Source organism: Solanum dulcamara, chromosome 4 (genome assembly GCF_947179165.1).
Source record: "Solanum dulcamara chromosome 4, daSolDulc1.2, whole genome shotgun sequence".
Lineage (NCBI taxonomy): Eukaryota > Viridiplantae > Streptophyta > Magnoliopsida > Solanales > Solanaceae > Solanum > Solanum dulcamara.
The window spans coordinates 10619720-10641503 of record NC_077240.1 but is presented as its reverse complement, the minus strand read 5'-3'; the positions used below and the strand labels follow the sequence as shown (position 1 = coordinate 10641503).

Genomic DNA, 21784 nt, shown 5'->3' with positions numbered 1-21784 from the left:
CATAATGTAATAATGGAACTATCTATTTTAATTTAATTCTCAAAAATAATGCAGACAGCGATGAATAACTAAGCAATCGACTCTGCCTCCATGAAAAGGTCCCTCAATCTGGATTACGATGTATAACAACAACAATAATAATTTAGTAAAATCTTACAACGTAGAGTCTGGGTGAATTACGATGTATAAGAGTTCATTAATTGACATGGTTAGTAATATAAGAGATAGTTTGATAGAGTGTATTAAAAAGGGTAATGTATACATTAGCTTTGTGTAACATTAATATTTTGTTTGGTACACTTTTTTAGCATATGTATGTATTAATTAGTTATACACTCTATTGTGTATCGAGGTGTGTATTACTATTCATGGTATTAGTAATACAAAGAGTTTCAACACATGTATTAGATTGATTAATGACTTAACTATCCCTCAAATTCCTTTCAAGATATTTCCCATTCCTCAAAGCTAAAGAGTATGGAGGGTATTTTTGTAAACAAATATTTTTTTATAGAAGTTATGCCATACGCTTTATTTTTAATACACCAAATCAAATACTACATAAGAAATAATCTCAATATAATTAATGTAAGCATTACCATTACACACTATTAATTATTCCTATACATCCTACCAAATGACCCCTAAATACTAACAGTAAATATTTGATAACCAATAAAGTATATCTATCAAAATGTATTGATAATTCGATTTGACAGGCTTATAAATTTATTGAGATCAGTTACGTTAAGTTATGCCAAGCTAACTTGGAGTTTGACTCCCGAATCCATTGGCCATTGTGATTATATGGTAGCTAAATATATACCAAGTCTTATTTTGTACATAGATTTAGAAAAAAATTCCAATCGTGACGTTCCTTCCAGACTAGAAAACAAGAAGTCAAAAAAAATAAAAATAGATCACATACACAAATTACATGATTAACTTTATCTTGTTTCTAACCAAGTAGTTTTACTGAAGTATTATTTTCTTTTCGACTGAAATTTGTAATGGTCCATCATGTCATAATCACACACCACCTTTGACCTTAGTCGTCTAACGTTATTAAGCTACAGCTAATTTTGGTGGCTGAGTAGTGTGTGTCAACTGTCAACACATCAAAATATGTCTCTTCCTTTGGTCGAAGACAGTTTAGTATAAACAGTGTTAATCTAGCTAATAATATTACAAGAAAAACTTTAAAGACTTGTATATACTATGAGTTTGAATTATATATATATATCTGTGGTTATAACATTTCTAGATTATTATTTTTAATCTCAAATTAATGTTAATTCATACTCTTCAAATTCACTTAAGTCAATGGTTTTTCGAAAATAACTTCTCCACCTCCACGAGGTACGTAGTATAAAGTTTGCGTACATTCTATCCTCTTCAGATCTCACTAATGAAATTTCACCGAATATGTTATTGTTGTTCATGTACTTTCCAAATTTAGAAAAATATTGTTTACATGTATTAATTAAGCACTAAAAATGCAAGCTCCGCTCGTTAATTAAATAGCTCTAGCAAAGATGATTAATCAACCTTTAAACTATTCTTAAATTAATTTAAAGACAGAAGTAATCATTTTTCACAACCAGGATTAGTTTTTTAATTCTGATTTGGCCAGACACAAATCTCTCTAAGGATGTGCATACTAGAGAATCACTATGGAGGCATAATATCATAGAAATTAAAGCTCTCATAACCAGTTGACTTCAACAACAACAACAACAATTCAGTGAAATCCCACAACATGGGGTCTGGGGAGGATAGAATGTACGCAGACCTTACTCCTACTAAGGTAGACGGCTGTTTCCTGGAAACCCTCGGCTCAGTAAAAGCATAAATTGACTTCCAATTTTTTTTTTCTATTTATTATTAATTTAATTTTTCCCTCTTATCTGGAAATTACATTCTAAACCCAATGACAAAAATAAAAGATTCCAAAAATATATATATTTTGGAATAAATATTGTTTTCTTATAAAAAAGTAACATGAATAGGTAGAGACAACATAACATGATTGATGGACCAAAGGGGTGGTCAAGTATCATATCATACCATATGCACAACAGACTATAATAGCTGTAGCTGATATCAAAACATTTAATTTTATTTGTCATCACGAGCAATTAAAAATTAAATATATAGTGCATCTCTGTCAGCAATTTCAGTATCCTCGTTACTCCTATAACTCCTCCTAATCTTGAAATATAATCATATAGGTATTTTATTAATTTAAAAAGAGGGAAAAAATGTATATGAATGGGATGAAGAATACACAAGAGTAGGGGTGGGCATGATATGATAAATGCCGAATATCAGATTGAAATTAAAAATTTTAACATCATGATTTGGGTTTTAAGATATTTGATATGGTATTTGTCTATTTGATATGCATTTTTAACAAATTTGCTTTTCGGTATGATATTTGGTATTTATAAAAAAAATATCGAATACCATACCGAAGTATATAGTTACATGAAATTCATATGTATATGTAATTATATAATACTAGCAAATATATAAAATAGTAATTACTAATTATTTAGATGTTGAAATTTTGATTACTTTATCTTTATTTAAATATTCTTTTTGGGTGGTTGTTTAACAAAGAGAATTGTTTTGTACTTTATTTTGAATATTTTTTACATGTATAAGATATTAGTATGATATAATTAAGACGTTTCTTGAAAAGCCTAAATCATAATTATTTATTATACGAATATATATACGTTGAAGACTTGAAGATGATCAAACTATGATAACCAATTTACCATACCGTAAAATACTGAAATCGAACTTTAAAATCCATTAAAAAATCCATTAATAGAATATAACTTATTAACAAAATATTTTAGCTTGCTTATCATCCTATTAAAAAATCCATTTTCCTAATTTTGAGGAACATAAAAATATTTAAAGTATTTTTGTCTATATCAAACACATCATATGCTAAAACATCAAAATGTTTTTATTTCTTTTTGGTTGATCAATTGGATAAAACCAACACATTTTTGTTTTCTTCATTTTTTTCAATCGATATATCATTCTGTCTCGTGAACATGAGATGTTTGATTACGTCATTGAAAGATAGTATGCCTAGTTTTCCAGTTATTATAAGATTTAACATAAGTAGCTCAAAACCTTAGCATAATTTTATCAACTCATATATACAAATTGAACTTAAACATATGCCTATTTCTCAAAATCAATATATAAAAATAAATAAATGAATACACACCCCTCGACAAAAACATAATCAAAATGAGCCCCACCCAAAAATACAATTAATTAAAAGACTGTGAAAATCAAATCCTAGTGAAGACAAATTTTGACACATCTTGCACCGTCATATTTAACTAAAAAGACAAATCTAAAATCACTATTCAGCTGCATTAATTAATGGGTTTATTTCCTCTAGCAAAAAAACATTTTTTATGGAAAATACCCGCGAACTTTATATGTTTAAAAGAATAAATATAGATGAATTCGTTACTTGAATCAAAGCACTAACTCTCCCAGAATAGGTATAATATATAAACATGCTTTTAACTTGGCTTCATTGACATTTATGTCCTCCAACTTTGAATATACACGATTAAACACTTTAATTTGTATAAAATTAAACAAGTAGACATTCATATTGTGAGATGCAAGACACTTAAACTAATATAAACTCGTAGATGTTAGCTAAGATCAAATCAAATAATGCGTACATTAATTAATGACCTCGGTACGTAGTTGATCTCAATCAATAACTACAATTCACGTATATATAATAAGCACTAATGAGTCTAGTTGCCTATTGTATAGATGGTCGAAAGGTGTAATTAATTGGAAGGTTAGCAAAAATGACCTCTATATATTAATGAATGAGTCTCACACGTTGGCCTTTTTGTAACAATAATAGAAGAAAAATAGCATGTTCATTAATTAATATGTATGTCATCTATTAGCTAGCAACAACATAATTTCTCTGCCCCATTTGTTATAATATAAAGCACATGACTTGTAGGGGAATGAAGTTTGGACAGTCTTTCTTTAATGGAAAAGTTGAGACTACACCAAATCTCATGTTATATTAAACAAATAATTATAAGAAGAAAGCATTGGATATCACAGACTCACAGTTATGTTCAGAACTACCAGAACGTAGGCATTCACAGATGGAAAGACATGGATCTTACAAGTGGTTTGTTAAAAAAAATAAAAAAAAAATGTAAGGATAAATTTTCACATATTAATAATGTAGAAAATATTTATATTACTAGATCATTTATTATGAAAAAAAGAGAGTAGCATTTGTAATTGAACCGTTTATTTAAAGGTTCAGCAGAATTTAATAGTTTTAATTCAAATTCTATATTTTTATTTAAAAAATCACTTTTTATATATAAATATATAATTTATCAAGAATTCACTGAGCTAAATTTTCTAGAATCCAAAACTCATGGTGCAAGTGGTTAGTTAAAAAACAAACAAACAAATTATTTTAAAACTAAATATAAAAGAAGTCCGTCAACTTATGTTCAACCACAAATTAAAGAGGTAATACACTAGTTTGGGAATAATATGTCTTTTTCAATCCTTAAGATTATTTCTGGAAATAACCTATCTGTATCCGCGTGTCCAATTCAGATGAAAAAAACAAATGTTGTACAACTATATCCAGCAGATTTTAAATGTCTTTTACTCTATCTAGTAGTAACATTATGTGTTTAACTAGATGAATTTATTTCTTATAAGCAGAGCTAGGGGTGTACATGGATCGAATTGGTTCAGATTTTTTACAAATCAAACCAAACCATTTGTGTCGGGTTATTAAATCTATAAACCAAACCAAACCAATAAAAGTCGGGTTTTTCGATATCAATTTTTCTCGGATTTTTCGGGTTTTTTTGGTTTTTTCGGGTTTTTCGGGTTTCTCGGGTTTTTTGGTTTGTTTTTTTCGGATTTTTTTGGGTTTCTCATAGTATCTAATAAAAAGCACAGAGCAGTGCTTCTTAAAAAGAGTTCTACTACAAAATATCAACATATAAGATGGAGGCACAACACTGTTTGAAGTTTTAACTTTATAATATAACTTTATAAGATAAGTTTTTTTTGTATATTATTTAGATGGGCTACTTAAGTCCAAATCTAAATGTAAGAAAGAAAACAAAAATTATGAAAAAATTTTAAAAAATATTTATAAATTACATTTTAATAAATATTTTTACGTATAACATAATTTAAAAGTAGTATATCTATAATCGGGTCGGTTTGGGTTCGGTTTGACTTTTTTTAGTTAAAACCAAACCAACCCTATAATGGTCGGTTTTTTTTTTCAAACACCAAACCAAGTCAAACCAAACCACTAGTCGGTTTTTTTTCCAGTTTGGTTCGATTTGTCGGTTTGGTGCAGTTTATCGATTTGTCCTGTACAGCCCTAAGCAGAGCTATCAATATAGGCCCATCAAATACACACGAGCTTTGGAGTTTGATGGGCTGAGGTGGGCTGATGGTACAAATTCTACTAAACTAGGTCCTAATTGATATTTAAGGTAGTTTCGAATATTATATTATGAACCACATTTAGTTGGTTGGATACATGTATCTTAACTAGATATATACATGTATCTGAGGGAATTGACAAAGTGAGTATATCTAGTCTAACAACTTCTAAAAAAATTCAAATTTCTTTCATTTATTTTTGAGCAATAACAAAGTGAACAACTTTTCTTTTCAGAAATGCGAAATTTTGTTTTTCTGAATTTTGAGCTTCCTCTTCCAAATACACGTATCGGAGATATGTCAATAGCTAGATACATTACAAACGTGTGTCTATTTATGTAGCATAATAGAATTGCTCAATTAGTGAAGTAAATCACTCCTTTAACAACTTTTGATAATCTATAGCATAACAACTTCCTAAAAATATTTTAAAAATCTCAAAATCCTTTCCTTCCCTTTGTGAGAAACTGACTAAAGCAATGCACATTTCGTGTTTCTACCAAAATTTAAATAACAATGTATCTCGAAATAAACACAATATATTTGAGATAACTAAAAGTTGAAAGAATAATCATAAAAGCTAATATCCATTTCATGTATCTACATATACAAAACTAATAGTGCATCTAAATTAAACACAATGTATATATGTGATGTGATACATACGAAAATAGTTAGATACATTGTAATAATATAACAAATACGTATGATATTATTAAAATATATGATAGAAGGCCAGACACATATGACAACTCAGATACATGAAAGAACAAATTATGTTAGATATATTCGCAAATATCCAATAATGTGAAAATCTCCAATATATTTATTAGATACATATACATTTAATTAGATATCCTGAGAAAAACTAAATATATATAATTGTATGTCAATAATGCGTCAAACATATGCGTAAATCTCCACATATTGAAACCTTTTTTATTACATTCGTGGCTGGTCAGGGCATCTCAACATGGCGATGTTTGCTTTGCCTTTTAATTTTTTGATGTTTCTCGCTGCATCCAGATCCGATGGACCTCTGCTAAAGCCATCGAAAATTTCACTTTTCATCCCTCCAACTAATAAAGGTTTGAAGAAGAAGATCCTCAAGTCGCCAGAGATGAAATTTGAGTGTTGTCCCAATGCGATCACGAATTTCATATAGGATACATCGATACCTGGTTAGGATCGCACTCGTCGTGTCCAATAAGATTTTAGTGGTGACTAGATGTCATAAGTGCAGTGAGTTGCCGGTAGCAAGCTCATCGTTGAAAATTGGGGGAGAACAAGGAGGTGGGGGCGAGATGTTGATGGCGTTGGAGAGGTAATGAGAGAGAATGATATTTGATGGTTATTAAGACATTAATTTTGGAGTTTAAATGTAAATATAATTAACCAATCTTAATTTTAAGGAATGTGGGTATCTGATTGTATCTTCAATAATATATGGTATAAAATATTAAAAATATAATTATTTAAAAATAGAGGTAAGACTAGTATATATGGTAGTGATAGATGTCTAATAAGATAGTTTAGCCTTTTAAATAGTCAGCCAACGAATTGCTAAATGGGTTGCGAGTGGATTGGGCTAATCCAACACCAACACATTTGAATCCACTTGTGATAAGACTGTATTTTAACAAGTTGGACTTATATCTTCAATCCTTACTTCTAATATGGGTCAGCCCATGGACTAAATTATGTAAATTACCAAACTACACATCTTTTATTATCATATTTGCTAAAAGTTTCAATCCTTTAAAAAATTTATCAAAATCCCTTATTTTCAGTTTTCCCTTTCATTTTCCGGATACATAACTCAAAAAACATTCTCTCTCCTCTAAATCATTTTCTCTTGTTCTCTTCAAGATCCAAAAATTTAAGGAATATACTGAGCATATCCCTAATTTCTCGTCTAAAATCACTCACACGAGTTAGACTATCATCTACTTTTGATTCTCAACTGCATTCTCTCTATTTTCATAGTTTTACTGCTTTTGATACATCTATTACCTGATTTCCAATGAACAGACTGCAAATTGGATTCATTTAGGAAAATTCTGTCCTAACAAAAAGGAGCAAACGAAGCATGGTACAAGTTGCTGACCTGGTGTTTCTCCGAGCAGTAGTGCATTTTTCGGCAACCACCACAGACTTTTTCTCCTTTCCACGTACCACACCAGCCATAGAGAACAGCTAAGAAATGAAAGAAAAGATGCATTATAAAAGATCCAGGATATTTATGTGTAGATATTTTTGGGTGATCAATTAAAATGGAGTTGAAAGAAAAGGAAAGGTCAACAACTTTGATAGATAATTTTTTTTAAATACCGTTTTTTCTGAAGATTTACTGCTTCTGATACATCTAGTTTATGTATCAGATTCTTATGTATCAAGCTTTAATATTTCTGATAAATCATGTTTTTATATCGGATTCTCATGTATCAACCTTTACTGTTTCTAATACATCTTGTTTATGTATCAGATTCTCATGTATCAAGATTTAATGATTCTGATACATATTGTTTATGTATCAGATTCTCATGTATCAAGCTTTAGTGCTTCTGATCCATATTGTTTATGTATCAGATTCTCATGTATCAAGCTTTAGTGCTTCTGATACATCTTGTTTATGTATCATATTCTCATGTATCAAGATTTAATGATTCTGATACATCCTGTTTTTGTAACAGATTCTCATGTATCAAGCTTTAATATTTCTGATACATCTACAACCTATATCAATACAAGATGTTATGTATCAGATTCGGCACTGCATATTCATCTCGATTTGCTTGATGAAAATTGAATTTTGGATTGAATTTTTTGTTCGCAGTTATACTCTGTTTTTTGAGTTTTTCTTCCTCTTCATAACTGTTACATTTTTTTAAGGATTATTTCCCTTAATTAGCACGGTAATTGATTGAAACAATCAATCCTAACTTAAATTACGTTACTATCCATAAATAACTCAACAACATTAATTATTCTACACCCAAAACCTGATGTATCAGCAAAATAAGTAATGTATCAGAAATATGGAAAAAAAAGGAAAATCGGGTAATTTTAAAAAAAATGAGGGATATATTGTAATTGAGCTTTTTCATTTAGTCTATGGGCTGACCATATTAGAAGATGTACATAATTTACAGCTGGCATTATTATTAAAGAGGCCAATGGACTACACTACAAACATTTACGTCTCTTTATTATTAGATCCCAGACAGTTTTGCCTGATAGCATTAGAGGGATGCAGAACAAATACTCCCAAAATGGAAGAAAAGATGTACACACCTGTAGATTCTTTGTAGATAGAATTCTAAGTTAGGTCTTTTTTATTTTTTTATTTTTTATAATCATGATATCTGGATCAACTTATATACACATAAAACTTCATGATTCTCAGTTTACTTCATTGACCACTAGATCACACACTATCATAGTCAACCCACATAATTTTCCCTTTTATGGTGTATCAACAATTGTAGAGGCATTACATCGTACAAAATACAATCCTTTACACAACTATAATGTCATCACAAAAAAATCATTAATTACTTCCACACAAAATGTTTTTACATTCCATCAAACCACCAAATGGAATTATACTTCATCAAATCACAAAATGTATTTACATTGTATTAGAATAACACAACTAAACCTACCAATTGCTACAATAACATATCCATACGAAGAGCTAGAACAACGAGACATTTCATAAATAATTGAGAAAAATAAGTGCGGAAGATGACTTCAATATTACTCCAAATGTCTAAACCTAACTAGGAGTATTCCAAAACTATAAAGTATTTAGTAAAGCATAACAACAATGCTGAATAAGAAACATGGTTTTGCACTAAACTTGAAGAATTGAATAAAGAAAAGAAGCTTACTGATAGCTTGAATTTGACAACAAAACCGCAAAACCTAAACTTCCATGAAAATGTTCAGACGCTTTTCTGTTTATGGAATTGAAATGGGTAAAAGAAAGAAGAAAGATCCAAACAAAAGACGAGAAAAAATTATAAAAGACGAATGAGAATGTTCCATAGTAAACTGGCTTTTTCCACCTCTGCTACTAGCCATTGAATTCCCTGGTGATCTGACTCTTTTCATCACTCGTCGCGCTTGGCAAGGCTGCAATACAAGGGATACAGATATAAAGCAGTTGATAGTACACAAGGCTAGTTCCTTTTTGTTCTTCGTTTGGTTTATAATTCTAAAAATACAAAGATATTAAAAACAAAAATAACTTACCCAAAGTTGGGATTCAGCTTGAATGCACGCAAGAAAGGATCCACCGGTAGACCAATGGCAGCATACCTTGGATCGTATAGCTTATATGGAGCAGGCCTGCATTTCAAGTCACATAAGTTCATGATTTTAATTTTGTGGTATTTTTACAGGTCATCAAATAATTAGTACAACAGATCTTTATGTAGGCTTTGGATTCGGTTCTGACAGAAAATTTTTTGGAGGAAAGTTGTATGTTTAAATTACCATTAGAGAAAATAAAAAGAAAAAACCTACATACTGTAGGATTGTCTTCGTATATCCGAATAAAGATCTTTTTAATTTATGGAAATATATATTTTAAAAGCTTTTCTAAACCAAAATGGGAAATGATACCTGATCACCCGAGGATAATCTATCCTGCTCTGTGTATGTTCTTGCTCAAAAACTTCTCTCTGCATTCATTCCATAAAAGATGGAAAATTAGGAACATAGCACTTAGCACTTAACTATTTTTAAATCGGTACATATGCAAATTTATTGAAAATTTTATTTTATTTTAAAAAATAGACAGGCTAAACTACTGAAAATAAATTAGGGATGAGATATACTCCAGAATGAGAAGATGAATGATGCAGCCTTGGCACTCTATTACGTGCATGGTCAGTCTGCATTTATTTGCATTATTAGACGATGAACTATTAGATACAGATTATCAAGAAGAAGTTTAAATTTATATGAACAACTCAAGAAAAGAGAAAATGTGATAATTAGAGACCATACCCTTATATTTTTAGTGGTTGCACTTTCATCACTTGTCGCCTTTAGCATTGCTGCAATACAAGGGATACAGATAGGGCAGTTGATATTACAATGTTAGCTATTTTTTGTTCTTCTTTTGGTTTATAATTCTAAGAATACAAAGGTATAAAAAATAACTTACAATAGTGTGGATTCCGCTTGAATGCAGGTAAATTAGGACCAATGGCAGCATATCTTGGATCGTATGCCTTATATGGAATAGGCCTGCATTTCAAGTCACATAAGTTCATGATTTTAATTTTGTGGTATTTTTACAGGTCATCACATAATCAGTAAAACAGATGTTTAAAAGGCTTTCGATTTGGTTTTGACAAAATTTTTGGGGGATAGTATGTTGAATTACTTTTAGAGAAAATGAAAAAGAAAAAAAACAACATACATAATTCATTAGGATTGTCTTCGAATATCTGAATAAAGTTATATTTAGTTTATGGAAATATCTTTTAGAAAAAGCTTTTCTAATCCAAAATGCTACCTGATCACCCGAGGATACTCTCTTCTGCTCTGTCTATGTTCTTGCTCAAAAACTTCTCTCTGCATTAATTCCATAAAAGATGGAAAATTAGGAACATAGCACTTAACTATTTTTAAATCAGTACATACACAAATTTATTGATTTTTTTTTTTTTTAAAATAGACAGGTTAAACTACTGAAAATAAATTAGGGATGAGATATACTCCAGAATGAGAACATGATTGATGCAGCCTTGGCACTCTGTTACGTGCATAGTCAGTCTGCACTTATTTGCATTATTTAATGATGAGCTATTCGATACAGATTATCAAGAAGTAGTTTAAATTTATATGAACAACTCAAGAAAAGAGAAAATGTGATAAATAGAGACCATACCCTTATAGTTTTAGTGGTTGCACTTTCATCACTTGTCGCTTTTAGCGTTGCTGCAATACAAGGGATACAGATAGGGCAGTTGATATTACAATGTTAGCTCTTTTTTGATCTTCTTTTGGTTTATAATTCTAAGAATACAAAGGTATAAAAAATAACTTACAATAGTGTGGATTCCGCTTGAATGCAGGTAAATTAGGATCCACCGGCAGACAAATGGCAGCATATCTTGGATCGTATGCCTTATATGGAGTAGGCCTGCATTTCAAGTCACATAAGTTAATGATTTTAATTTTGTGGTATTTTTACAGGTCATCACATAATCAGTATAACAGATGTTTAAAAGGCCTTCGATTTGGTTTTGACAAAATTTTTTGGGGAAAGTATGTTGATTTACTTTTAGAGAAAATGAAAAAGAAAAAAAAAACATACATAATTCATTAGGATTGTCTTCGAATATCTGAATAAAGTTGTTTTTAGTTTATGGAAATATCTTTTAAAAAAAGTTTTTCTAATCCAAAATGCTACCTGATCACCTGAGGATAATCTCTCCTGCTCTGTCTATGTTCTTGCTCAACAACTTCTCTCTGCATTCATTCCATAAAAGATGAACATTTAGAAACATAGCACACTTACTTTCAAATCATTACATATACACATTTATTTTAAATTTAAATTTTAAAAAATAGACTAGTTAATTACTGAAAATAAATTAGGGATGAGATATACTCCTGAATGAGAAGATGATTGATGCATCCTTGGCACTCTACTATGTGCATAGTCAATCTGCATTTATTTGCATTATTAGAAGATGGGCTATTTGATACGGAGTATTAAAAAGAAGTTTATATTTACATTAACAACTCAAGAAAAGAGAAAATCTAATAATTAGAGACCATACCCTTGAATTATTAGTGGCGGAACTTGCTGCTGCAGGAACTAAAGTCCAATTAAAGTTGGCATTATATTTCTATACCAAAAAAAATAAAAAATAAAAGTTATATGCATGGTAAGGCTGAATCACAATTATAGCTATCACAAGACATATATCAAAAATAAAATAAACACGTAATAAAAGAAAGAAAGAGGTCAAAAGAAACATACCATGTAATTTAAGCCGTTGGTAATTGCATCAACAAACACATGCCTAGGTAAAATATATTTAATACTAGCATTTAGTGGATTGTAAAAAAAAAAATACCGGAAAAAGTGAAGGATACTCCGTTGCTAATAGAAAAACGAGAGGAAAGAATCCACATATATTGTTCAAGTTGATTAGGAGAAATGACTACACCGAATATGCTCTCAGTAAAAACAAAACGTACTATTACTTTTTACCTCGAGGTTGGATCCACATCAGGTCGATTCATCACAAACTGATCTGTTGGCAATTGATTATTGTGATAATGTGATTGATAATGTTCATTCAATTGCCTGTGGAGGTTACATTTCCAAGAGATATAAACAGAGTATAAAGGATATGAATAGACCATAAGATGTCGAGTAACTAAAAAGGAATTATAATAGCAGCTGATAATATCCATGTTCAGAATGACTCTATAAGTGTGTGAAAATTTGAAATGAGAAAAAAGCATCTCTTTAATGTATTGTACACTTGTAGATGAGTTATATTGATGCAACCCATTGTGACATATTTGAAATAGAATATGATTTCTCATGAAGAAATTTTTGATGTCACTAACATGCATTTACACAACCTTTTCGTGTATATGCAAATGAAGATAGAATATGATTTCTCATGAAGAGTTTTGTTAAAAAAAAAATCAAATAAATCATCTCTCTCTTTAACATCTTAAAACTCTGAATAAAGCAAACGAACCATTTGAAAAAGGGATTCTTTCAATTCCTTTCATTGTGTTTCTCAGAAAGTCCAGAGATTTGAAACCTCCATGCATTAAAAACATGAGATGTCCAAGTATTCTTTTATGAATAGGGATGCTCTAATGTGTTGACAAACTTATTTACACGAAAACCAAATAACTACTACCTGCGGCTGCTGAGTATGGACGATTCCTGCAAAATTTTTGGGTAGGTTTGGGAGTCAAAATAGTCAAGAACTTGTGAAAGCTCCTCAAAGTGACTTGTGAAATTATCATTGCCTTGGGACCTAACTCAGGCATAAAACAAATTGTCAGAATCTCTTAGATAAGAAGTGTAAGGCCCTTTTTAATATAAATTGGTATAAGTGAAATTTTAATAAAATGACAATTACGTATGATATCCACAAAAGAATAAAAACCTTTATTTAGATGGTATGGTAAAGATTGTTTATTTGATAAAACACACTTTAAACACTAGCAGTGGTGGCAACTGATGGTGGTGGTTGTCATCGGTGATAGTTATGAGGTGGCGATTGGTGATTGTCATGGTTGGTGGAGGTGTAGTGGTGGTTTTGCAGTGGTGGCTGATGATGACTAGTGGTGGTGACTAGTTTCATTCCTTGTTGCTGTGATGGTTTGCAGTGACAGTTGTACAGTGGAGCTATTTGATGATGGTGGTCGGTGGCGGAGCCAGAATTTTTATTAAAGGGGTTCAAAATCCAAAGAGTAGACATACAAACTAGTCGAAGGGGGTTCGACATCTACTATATATACATAAAAAATTATTTAACTATGTATAAATAGTATAATTATGAACCCCTGAATTCAAGGTGGCTCCGCCCCTGATGGTGGTAGTGGATAAAATGGTGGTAAAAGGACATACTCACAGGAATCTTTCAGTGAACAACAAGTTTAAATAATCTACAAGACTTTAAGTGAAAATCTATCAAATTTGAACAACTATTAACGAATAATCCTAAATCCAAATGTAGGTGGATTTGGCCAGGAGATGCAGAAATAGTACTTCAAGACCTATTAGATCTAAATGAATTAGACCTAGTCAGAATAAATAAGTAATATTAAAAGGAAAAAACAAATGTTACACTATGAGCTGACATCTGAAAATAAACACAATGCAAACCATTATTAAGGTCTAAGCCATATAACAGAGAGAATAAAAAGAAAACAAGAGAAATGTTCTTACATTGTGAAATCAAACAAACAAGAGATGACCAGACGTTTCTGCAAGCAGGGAGGATCCAGAGCGTTGCCCCCTCCTATTCGAGGCCGGATGGCCACGCCGAACAAGCACCCAACCTTCCTTTTGCTCTTCGCTTGGTTTGCCTCCACGAACGCGTCTTAGGATCTCTACTCATATTCCAAAGCCGCTACATATGCATCTTATTTAAAATGCTCAGAATTTGATTCTGCTCCCACTGCCAGATCATATTAATGAAGAGAAAGGAATTGGAAAGAAAATAAATTTTAAGCATCTGAGTGAATTAAATATCATACTACTTAATCAGTAAGAAAAATTGTTTTAGATTGATATTTAAGATTACCTTCACATGATAAATGTCCACAATTAAGGCGCATGCGACAAACTGCCTCGAGCTCTAACTATATCTATGTATATAGAACATTTAAAGAGAATTTTTGAATTATGTATATTATAATATTATTACTTTAGATTCTAGATTCACTTCTGGTCCAACAACATGGGATGAGATGTTCTGGTTTCTTCTCACCAAATAGTTCCTCAGGTGGCTACTGACAAATTCTAAAAATGAGAAAAGAGGGAGGGACTCGTTCATTGTTATGATGACACTAGTCAACAATAATTACGAAAACCATAAACTGAAAACTTTGCAATTCGCTTCCTTCTGCATTTATAAGTTTGAACCTCTATGTTATCTCCTCCAAACATCTTATTTTCATGGAACATGTCTTCACGATTAATTTTGCAGACAAGTTCTCTTGCCGATTCTGCAAGATCAATGTAACACCCCGTAGTTTCTAGTACGAGTTTGACTTGTAAACGCCGACAAATCAGTCTAATATCGGAAGACTAAAGTTGAAAACAGGTAAGTATACCAAGTAACCTTTATAATAAGTCATTTAAAGTGATAGACTTAGTTAGAGGCCAAAGGAAGCCTTAGAACAAAAGTTGAAAGGGTTTACGATGGTAGAGTATTTCAAGTGGTCCGTGACTTTGAATGAGCTTATCTCCCAGCATATGGGAAGCTAGAGGCTGAGCTACGACTTCGGAGTAAAAAGTTATACCCATTTACTACAGCATGCTCACTGTTGAGGCAATCGACGACCCAAAGTATGGTCGTGAACTTATGGCTTGTGAATTGGGTCGTGAAAAAGCTCTAAAAGGGTGAAAAATCAAGTTTTGGACCACCCCCAACATACAGTGGGATTTACAGGTCGTGGATTGATACACGAGGGGATCCAAGGCCATGAATTAATTGACGACCGACAATCGGTCTGTAGATTTAAGTCGGCAGAAGCTTTTTAAAAGCTTTTAAATCGATTCAAAGGCCATTTTTTCATCATTTTCTTCACCCATCTCACTTATAAGCTCTGCAATAGGGTTTCTAGCAGATCCAAGGTAAGGACTTCCCATGGCTCAGGCTCAGTGTTTTTGCATGTTACCACCGTAGTTGCCAACTTGAGTTTCTTCTTCGCTTCTTGTTTGAAGGTGAGCTTTTGCAACTGAGTTTAGCTAAGGAAATCAATAGGGTTTGTCTATTAAAGGTATGTTTTCAACCCTCATCATCTACAAATCTCATGAGAGCATTTCTACGCTATTTGATAAAAAAACTCACGGGACGGTGTTCGGAAGCCATGAGTTCAAGTTTTTAATGGTTGTTTAAGCTAAGAAAGGGGTTGTATATGAAGAAGTAAGGATGGAGAGAGTATGCTTGACCTCATAGGAGGGTCATAAGCTCATTTGAGAAGCGGGGAAAGAGAAGGGTGTGGCGATACACTGCTTATCATATTTGCCGAGCTTGTCGCTCGTGAGTTAGTATTGTGTTGTTGGCATCGCCGTGCTTCTTGGTTAGCCTCTTATACTGCCATATATGATGTTATGTTATAGATGTGAAGTGTTATTGAAGGGCGTAGATGGCACGGCGTAAGAGAGAAAGCCCCGAAGTAAGGTATGTAAAGTTAAAACCTCTATCGCCGTAAGGCACGCAGGTTCTTTCTATAAAGGTCGTCGCAGATTATATGATCTATTACTAATTCAGATTCTTTCATGCGTAATTCCTAAGCCTATCGAGTTATAGTACTCTTTCTAAGTTAAAGAAGTTATATGTTTCACATGATCATATGTGTTTTCAGTTAAACTCTTAGGAGTTATATGATTTGTGAGTTATGAAAAGCTTCTCACTGTGATGTTCCAGATTCAGATGATGAGTTGCTTATTACAGGCCTTCACAGGCAAGATGAGAATATAGCCTACTCTAAAGCATGGGGTTGTATTATTAGGGACATATCGTGTGACGCTATTCTATATAGAATATAGACAAAGTTGGAATTTTCCATCGTGGATTCCCCTAACTATACAGGCCTGCGGGCAGACTATGAAGGAGCCCTGGGGGCGTACCTACAGACAGACCTTGATATACAAACTATGAGAGTTTAGTTACACAAGGATGTGACAGTTGGCTACAAATGCCATACAGGTGTCATCGATTGCCTACAGTAGGTCATCTTGTGACTTCCTGACAGCTAGTATCTAGTATACAGAAAGAAGGAAGTTACCACCTAGGCGAATTCCAGGTGTTATTTGTATAAATAAATAACGCATAGGACATCATATGAAGAATGTTGAGGTCGGTCGCGGTTTCGGTTTTTTATGCTTCCAGTATATTTATGCTCATCTTTGATATCCAACTCATTTGAGCATTCTTACATGTCTACTTGCTATTTACTCTACTTTACATAACAGTACATGTTTTATATGTGGTGACGTCCCTAATTTTGAAGGTGTTGTATTTATGTAAATGCAGGCTCAGGTACTCAAGATAGCAGACTTCCATTGTAGACGGGTGCCTTCCATCTCTATTTGGAGCTGACATATGTCTAGAGCCTATATTTTGGCTACATGTGTATATCCTTTAATTGGTATGTTGGGGCCCTATCAGATACTTAGATAAAGACTCTTTAGAGACTTCTTAGACTGAGTTTTGTTTTAATTGTACAGTTAGCCCAGTGGGCCCTTCAGTTATCTATATTTCAGTATACGTACACGAATTTTGGTATTTCTTCCGTTGCTTATCAGCGTACAACTTTGGCATGAGTTCAGTATATATTTTTAGCAGGTGCTCGTATGGATCCTCAATGTTCGCCCACTACCAAGCTGGGGGCGTGACAATCATGTTTAGGATAAAAACAACACATGAACCATATTGTCAGCGGTGTTGTTTCACGTATGTTCGTCCTACCAAAGAAAATAAACACAATTACACTTGAATAAAAGGAATTATGTGAATTAACTTATTCTTGTTAAGTTGAAATTGAATTAACTGAATTAATTACACAAGAATGGAAAAACTGAAACTGTCAAGCCATTTGTAGAACCAAAAGGTCATTGGAATTGAAAATACACAGTGTAAGATAACACTAAAAGAAAGGTTGAAATGAATAAGAAATAAGTGCATAAATGCAAACGAAATACTAAATTCAAAACTAGACAGTGTAAGCAACTAAGCACTTGGGTGTAAATAAATAGGAAAATAAGTGCATATATGATGCAACTTCCTGTAACTCTCCTGAACATATTTGATACATATAATTGGTCATGCACCTGCAGCTATTCACTCAACAAAGGGTTTGTTACCAACCATAAGCAGGGAATCACAGATGTAACGACTTTTCGATGTAAGACAAAAGAAAGTGTGAACCTAAGCCAAGAGCCCACTTCAGATTCATCAACATCTTCCACCCTCTGAATCAAAGATTTACTCACAACAATACTAAGCAATATTGTCTCTACAACTTTTTGGCCATGGAAGCTACATTTCCCCCTACAATTGCTGGAATCAAAGCCATGTGAGGTAGTGATTATGCCAAGTGAGGTGTATTGGTTCTATTATACTGGTATCAAAGTCATGTGAGTCGTAGTTTTTAGTTGGTGCTCTGTAACTGGTACTTAGTTGTTCCCACTTTCTTGGAAGTCAATACATTTTAATACTGTTGTTAAATTTAGTTGTTATCAGAACAATACAAAACATTATTGTTTACTTCAATTTTCTTGTTGTTTCATCAAAATCTTCTAAGAATCAACAGCGAGTAATTGAAACTTATACTAAACAAAATACCTTGAACTCTGAATATGGGATGATAGTGCCATGATACTCTCTTATCATTTTTGCCCGTGTTCAAGACGAGCTTCCGTGACTTCTCATGTTTTCCATTTCTCCGCAAGTTATTTCGTACTTCCATAGTTTGGGTCCTACACTCTCTCGTTAATGACATTCTTTTCCTAGCTCCCTTTTGTGCTTGTAAATTCTACATGTGGATCTCCTACTTGTTGGCTTTGTTCCCAATCCTTAACCATAACAAAACTCTTGCTTTTTTCCACTGATTTTCACAAAGGCAACACTACAATGAAGTCCATAGCTATTCCCTCTTCCGATTCTTGAACTTGCTCAGCAGCAAATTCTTTGACCTTTTCCTACAAACAAGTCAACAAGCTCTGACTTTCAGTTTTTATTTCACAGATTCATGTTCTATGATTTAAAAATTAGAGTTTGTATATACATTCAATTCAGTAGAAGGATCATCAACCTATTGTACATTTGTCTACATGTGAGCCAATTTCCAAAGTTTCTGAAGGTTTTGTTTCTTTTCTGGTGGTTGGATTTCTCTACCGGAGTAAATCAAATTGTGTTTTTTTTTGCTTTAAGTAGGTAACTTATGTATCAAATTGTGTTATTGAAGAAAGGATTATAAAAAATTGTTATAGTAAAAGAAATACTGCTCAGATGGATTTCTATCACAAATATTTTTCATACTTGTTTTGCCACTTACTAATTTTGTTCACTCTTTTTCTGCATTAAATTTGAATACTTGAGACATATTTTGATTTAAGAATAAAAAGCAGAATAATAAAGTAAACAATATCATAACATTAAATCCATTGAATTTTGATAAAACAAATAATAGTTTATCTGATTTGGGGTAATTAGAAATACATAAATTTAGTAAAATAAACACTCGATTAATGATTTCTTAACCAAAACTGGACAAGTAATCAAAATTAGAAGTGCTTAAACTAGCTTTTAGATGGGATATTTACATAATTTTGACATGGTATCAAAGCAATCATCATAAAAGATAATTTAAAAAAGGAGTTAGAAAAGTTCGAGGCAGTAAGGGTGAGATTATGAATGCCAGGTCCAAAAACAGATGAAGCTTTGATGAGATGAAGTTAAGCAGTGAGTGCCCCACTCCCCCCTCAGAAGTGTCAATGGCTACTGATCCAATATTATACCCATATCCAACTTGTTGATGATCATAAGCTTTTCATAATGCTAACAACAACAACAGACAATACTGAATAGTACAGGAAGATTTAGCTATGTGTTTGGTATGAAAGGAGAATATTTTCCAAGAAAATAAATTTCTCTTACTTACTAGTGTTTGTTAAATAAGTCAAAAAAATTTATAACAAAAACATTTATATATAATCTAGTAAAACACTATAGGGTGGCGGGGTGGAATGATCAAGGGGTTGGGACCGTTAGATGAGTGGGGAGAATATAATAAACATACAATGTCCTTGTAGAACTTGTTTTCCCAGAAAGTCATTTTCAAGAAACTTATTTTTTGAAAGAAAATATCCTCCAAACATGGGAAAATAACCGAGCAAACACACCCTAAGTTACTAAACAAGAGAGCATATCAAAAATGAAGTACAATCACCTGATGAAGCAGACCGGCAATGATGCAAGAGACAAGGAAATTCAGAGACAAGATTGCAATTTCTCATTGAAGAAAACGTTTCCGTGGCAGCGAAAGAGAAGTATCAGAAAAAGGAGGTCGTTCTTTTTGTCTTGTATATCAACTGTTTGACGAAATGCCGCAGAGAATCATGTGTTCGTTTTCAGGCACTTTTGTGTGAGTTATTTCTCTCTCCCAACAGACTTCATAAAAGTCATTCTCCAGCCTTACAAAATACCCTAGTGTACAACTATATGTAAAAGCTTTGTCCCTATCAATAATACATCTATAAAAATTGTATTTAGAGTTTATGTTTGATTAAATAAAAACTTGACCAAAAAAAAAATGTCATTCACCTTTCCATTAAGTTTTGTGCAGTTATTCCTTTACCCCATGATTGTCTCAATTCTTATACCATGGTGTTTCGGCAATTTTTCTCAAGACTTATTAAATTGGTTCTCACATTTGCTCCTCAAAGTCAAAATAAGCAATCTTTGACTAAAAATTATAAATTTATTCTTAAACTTTATTTACAAGTTTAATCAATAACCACTTATAAACAAGGAAAAATTATCTGACAGAGCAAACATATGTTTTGTATTTACTCGAAATATTGAGAGTTTAGAAAAAATACAATACATAGTGAGGGGTTGGGTTTTATCTGTTTAACTAGCATATGTTCTCTTGGAGCGATAGCGATTTGTTGTGTTTGTTCGCTTTTATATAAAGCTAATCGATACACTAATTCAGAGCACTATTATTACGTTTGGTAATTAGACGAACTATCGCATGATTGATATGTAGAGCTCAAAGTACTGTTATTTGTGAAATTCCCTCAACAAACAACACATACAAATAAATTGGTCCTCAACTTCAGCAGCTATCTGAAGGACAAATGTTTATGGACCCAAATTCAGCCCACTGGAAAATGGGAAAGTTGCTGTTGCTGCCCAGTCCAATTTATGGAGACTTGGATTTACCAAGTATTGCTGACTATTGTGTCAATGTCAGACTGCTACTATGAAGTTTGAAGGATACATGGTACTCATTAATTTGCATTGTACTAATTTTTCAAAAGTTGACCTCTATCTTACGTCCATATGCACTTTAGATAATTTTTTCCCTTCTTCCAAAAATTGCCATAATATTTTTATTTTATTTGATTTCTTATTCGGTGTTCAAAGTTTATGAAGCCTCGATTAAATCTGTATCCCGCATTGTAAGATCCATACGGGATAACACTCCGCTCGTGTAAAAAATACTTCCCTCGCCATAATATGTTTTTAGAATATGGTTCTTTGTAATTGTTTGTGTAATTCACTCCGTGAAGTAATATTATTAATTTGACTAAATGGAAAACCAAAAATTAAAAAAAAAAAAAGGGTTATCTTTAAAAGTGACATGAAATTGACTAATAATCGCCAAATACATAGTAACATGATTCTTCTATATTTACCAACTTATAATGAATCATATCCATATGATTGACTCAAAAGATAGTGCTGATACTAACCCTAATAAATACAAAAGTCAAACCTAACTAACAAAAGACTTTCTACTGCATGTGGGACCAACAATATAT

General features: G+C 32.2%; 1 protein-coding gene across 1 annotated transcript; it reads right to left on the bottom strand.

Annotated features, from left to right (window-relative positions):
* Positions 1–9051: 9051 nt before the first annotated feature.
* Positions 9052–20656, bottom strand: LOC129886158 (uncharacterized). The gene is made up of 21 exons (XM_055960713.1): positions 20559–20656; positions 20185–20488; positions 18579–18934; positions 17507–17698; positions 14450–14681; positions 13413–13532; positions 12743–12838; positions 12509–12551; positions 12306–12374; positions 12134–12190; positions 11933–11991; positions 11568–11662; positions 11408–11457; positions 11236–11292; positions 11033–11091; positions 10679–10761; positions 10519–10568; positions 10347–10403; positions 10132–10190; positions 9760–9855; positions 9052–9639 (listed from the first exon to the last, which is right to left on the bottom strand). Coding segments are annotated over exons 5-21 (1074 nt in total). The 5' UTR covers positions 14452–14681; positions 17507–17698; positions 18579–18934; positions 20185–20488; positions 20559–20656; the 3' UTR covers positions 9052–9617.
* Positions 20657–21784: the final 1128 nt, after the last annotated feature.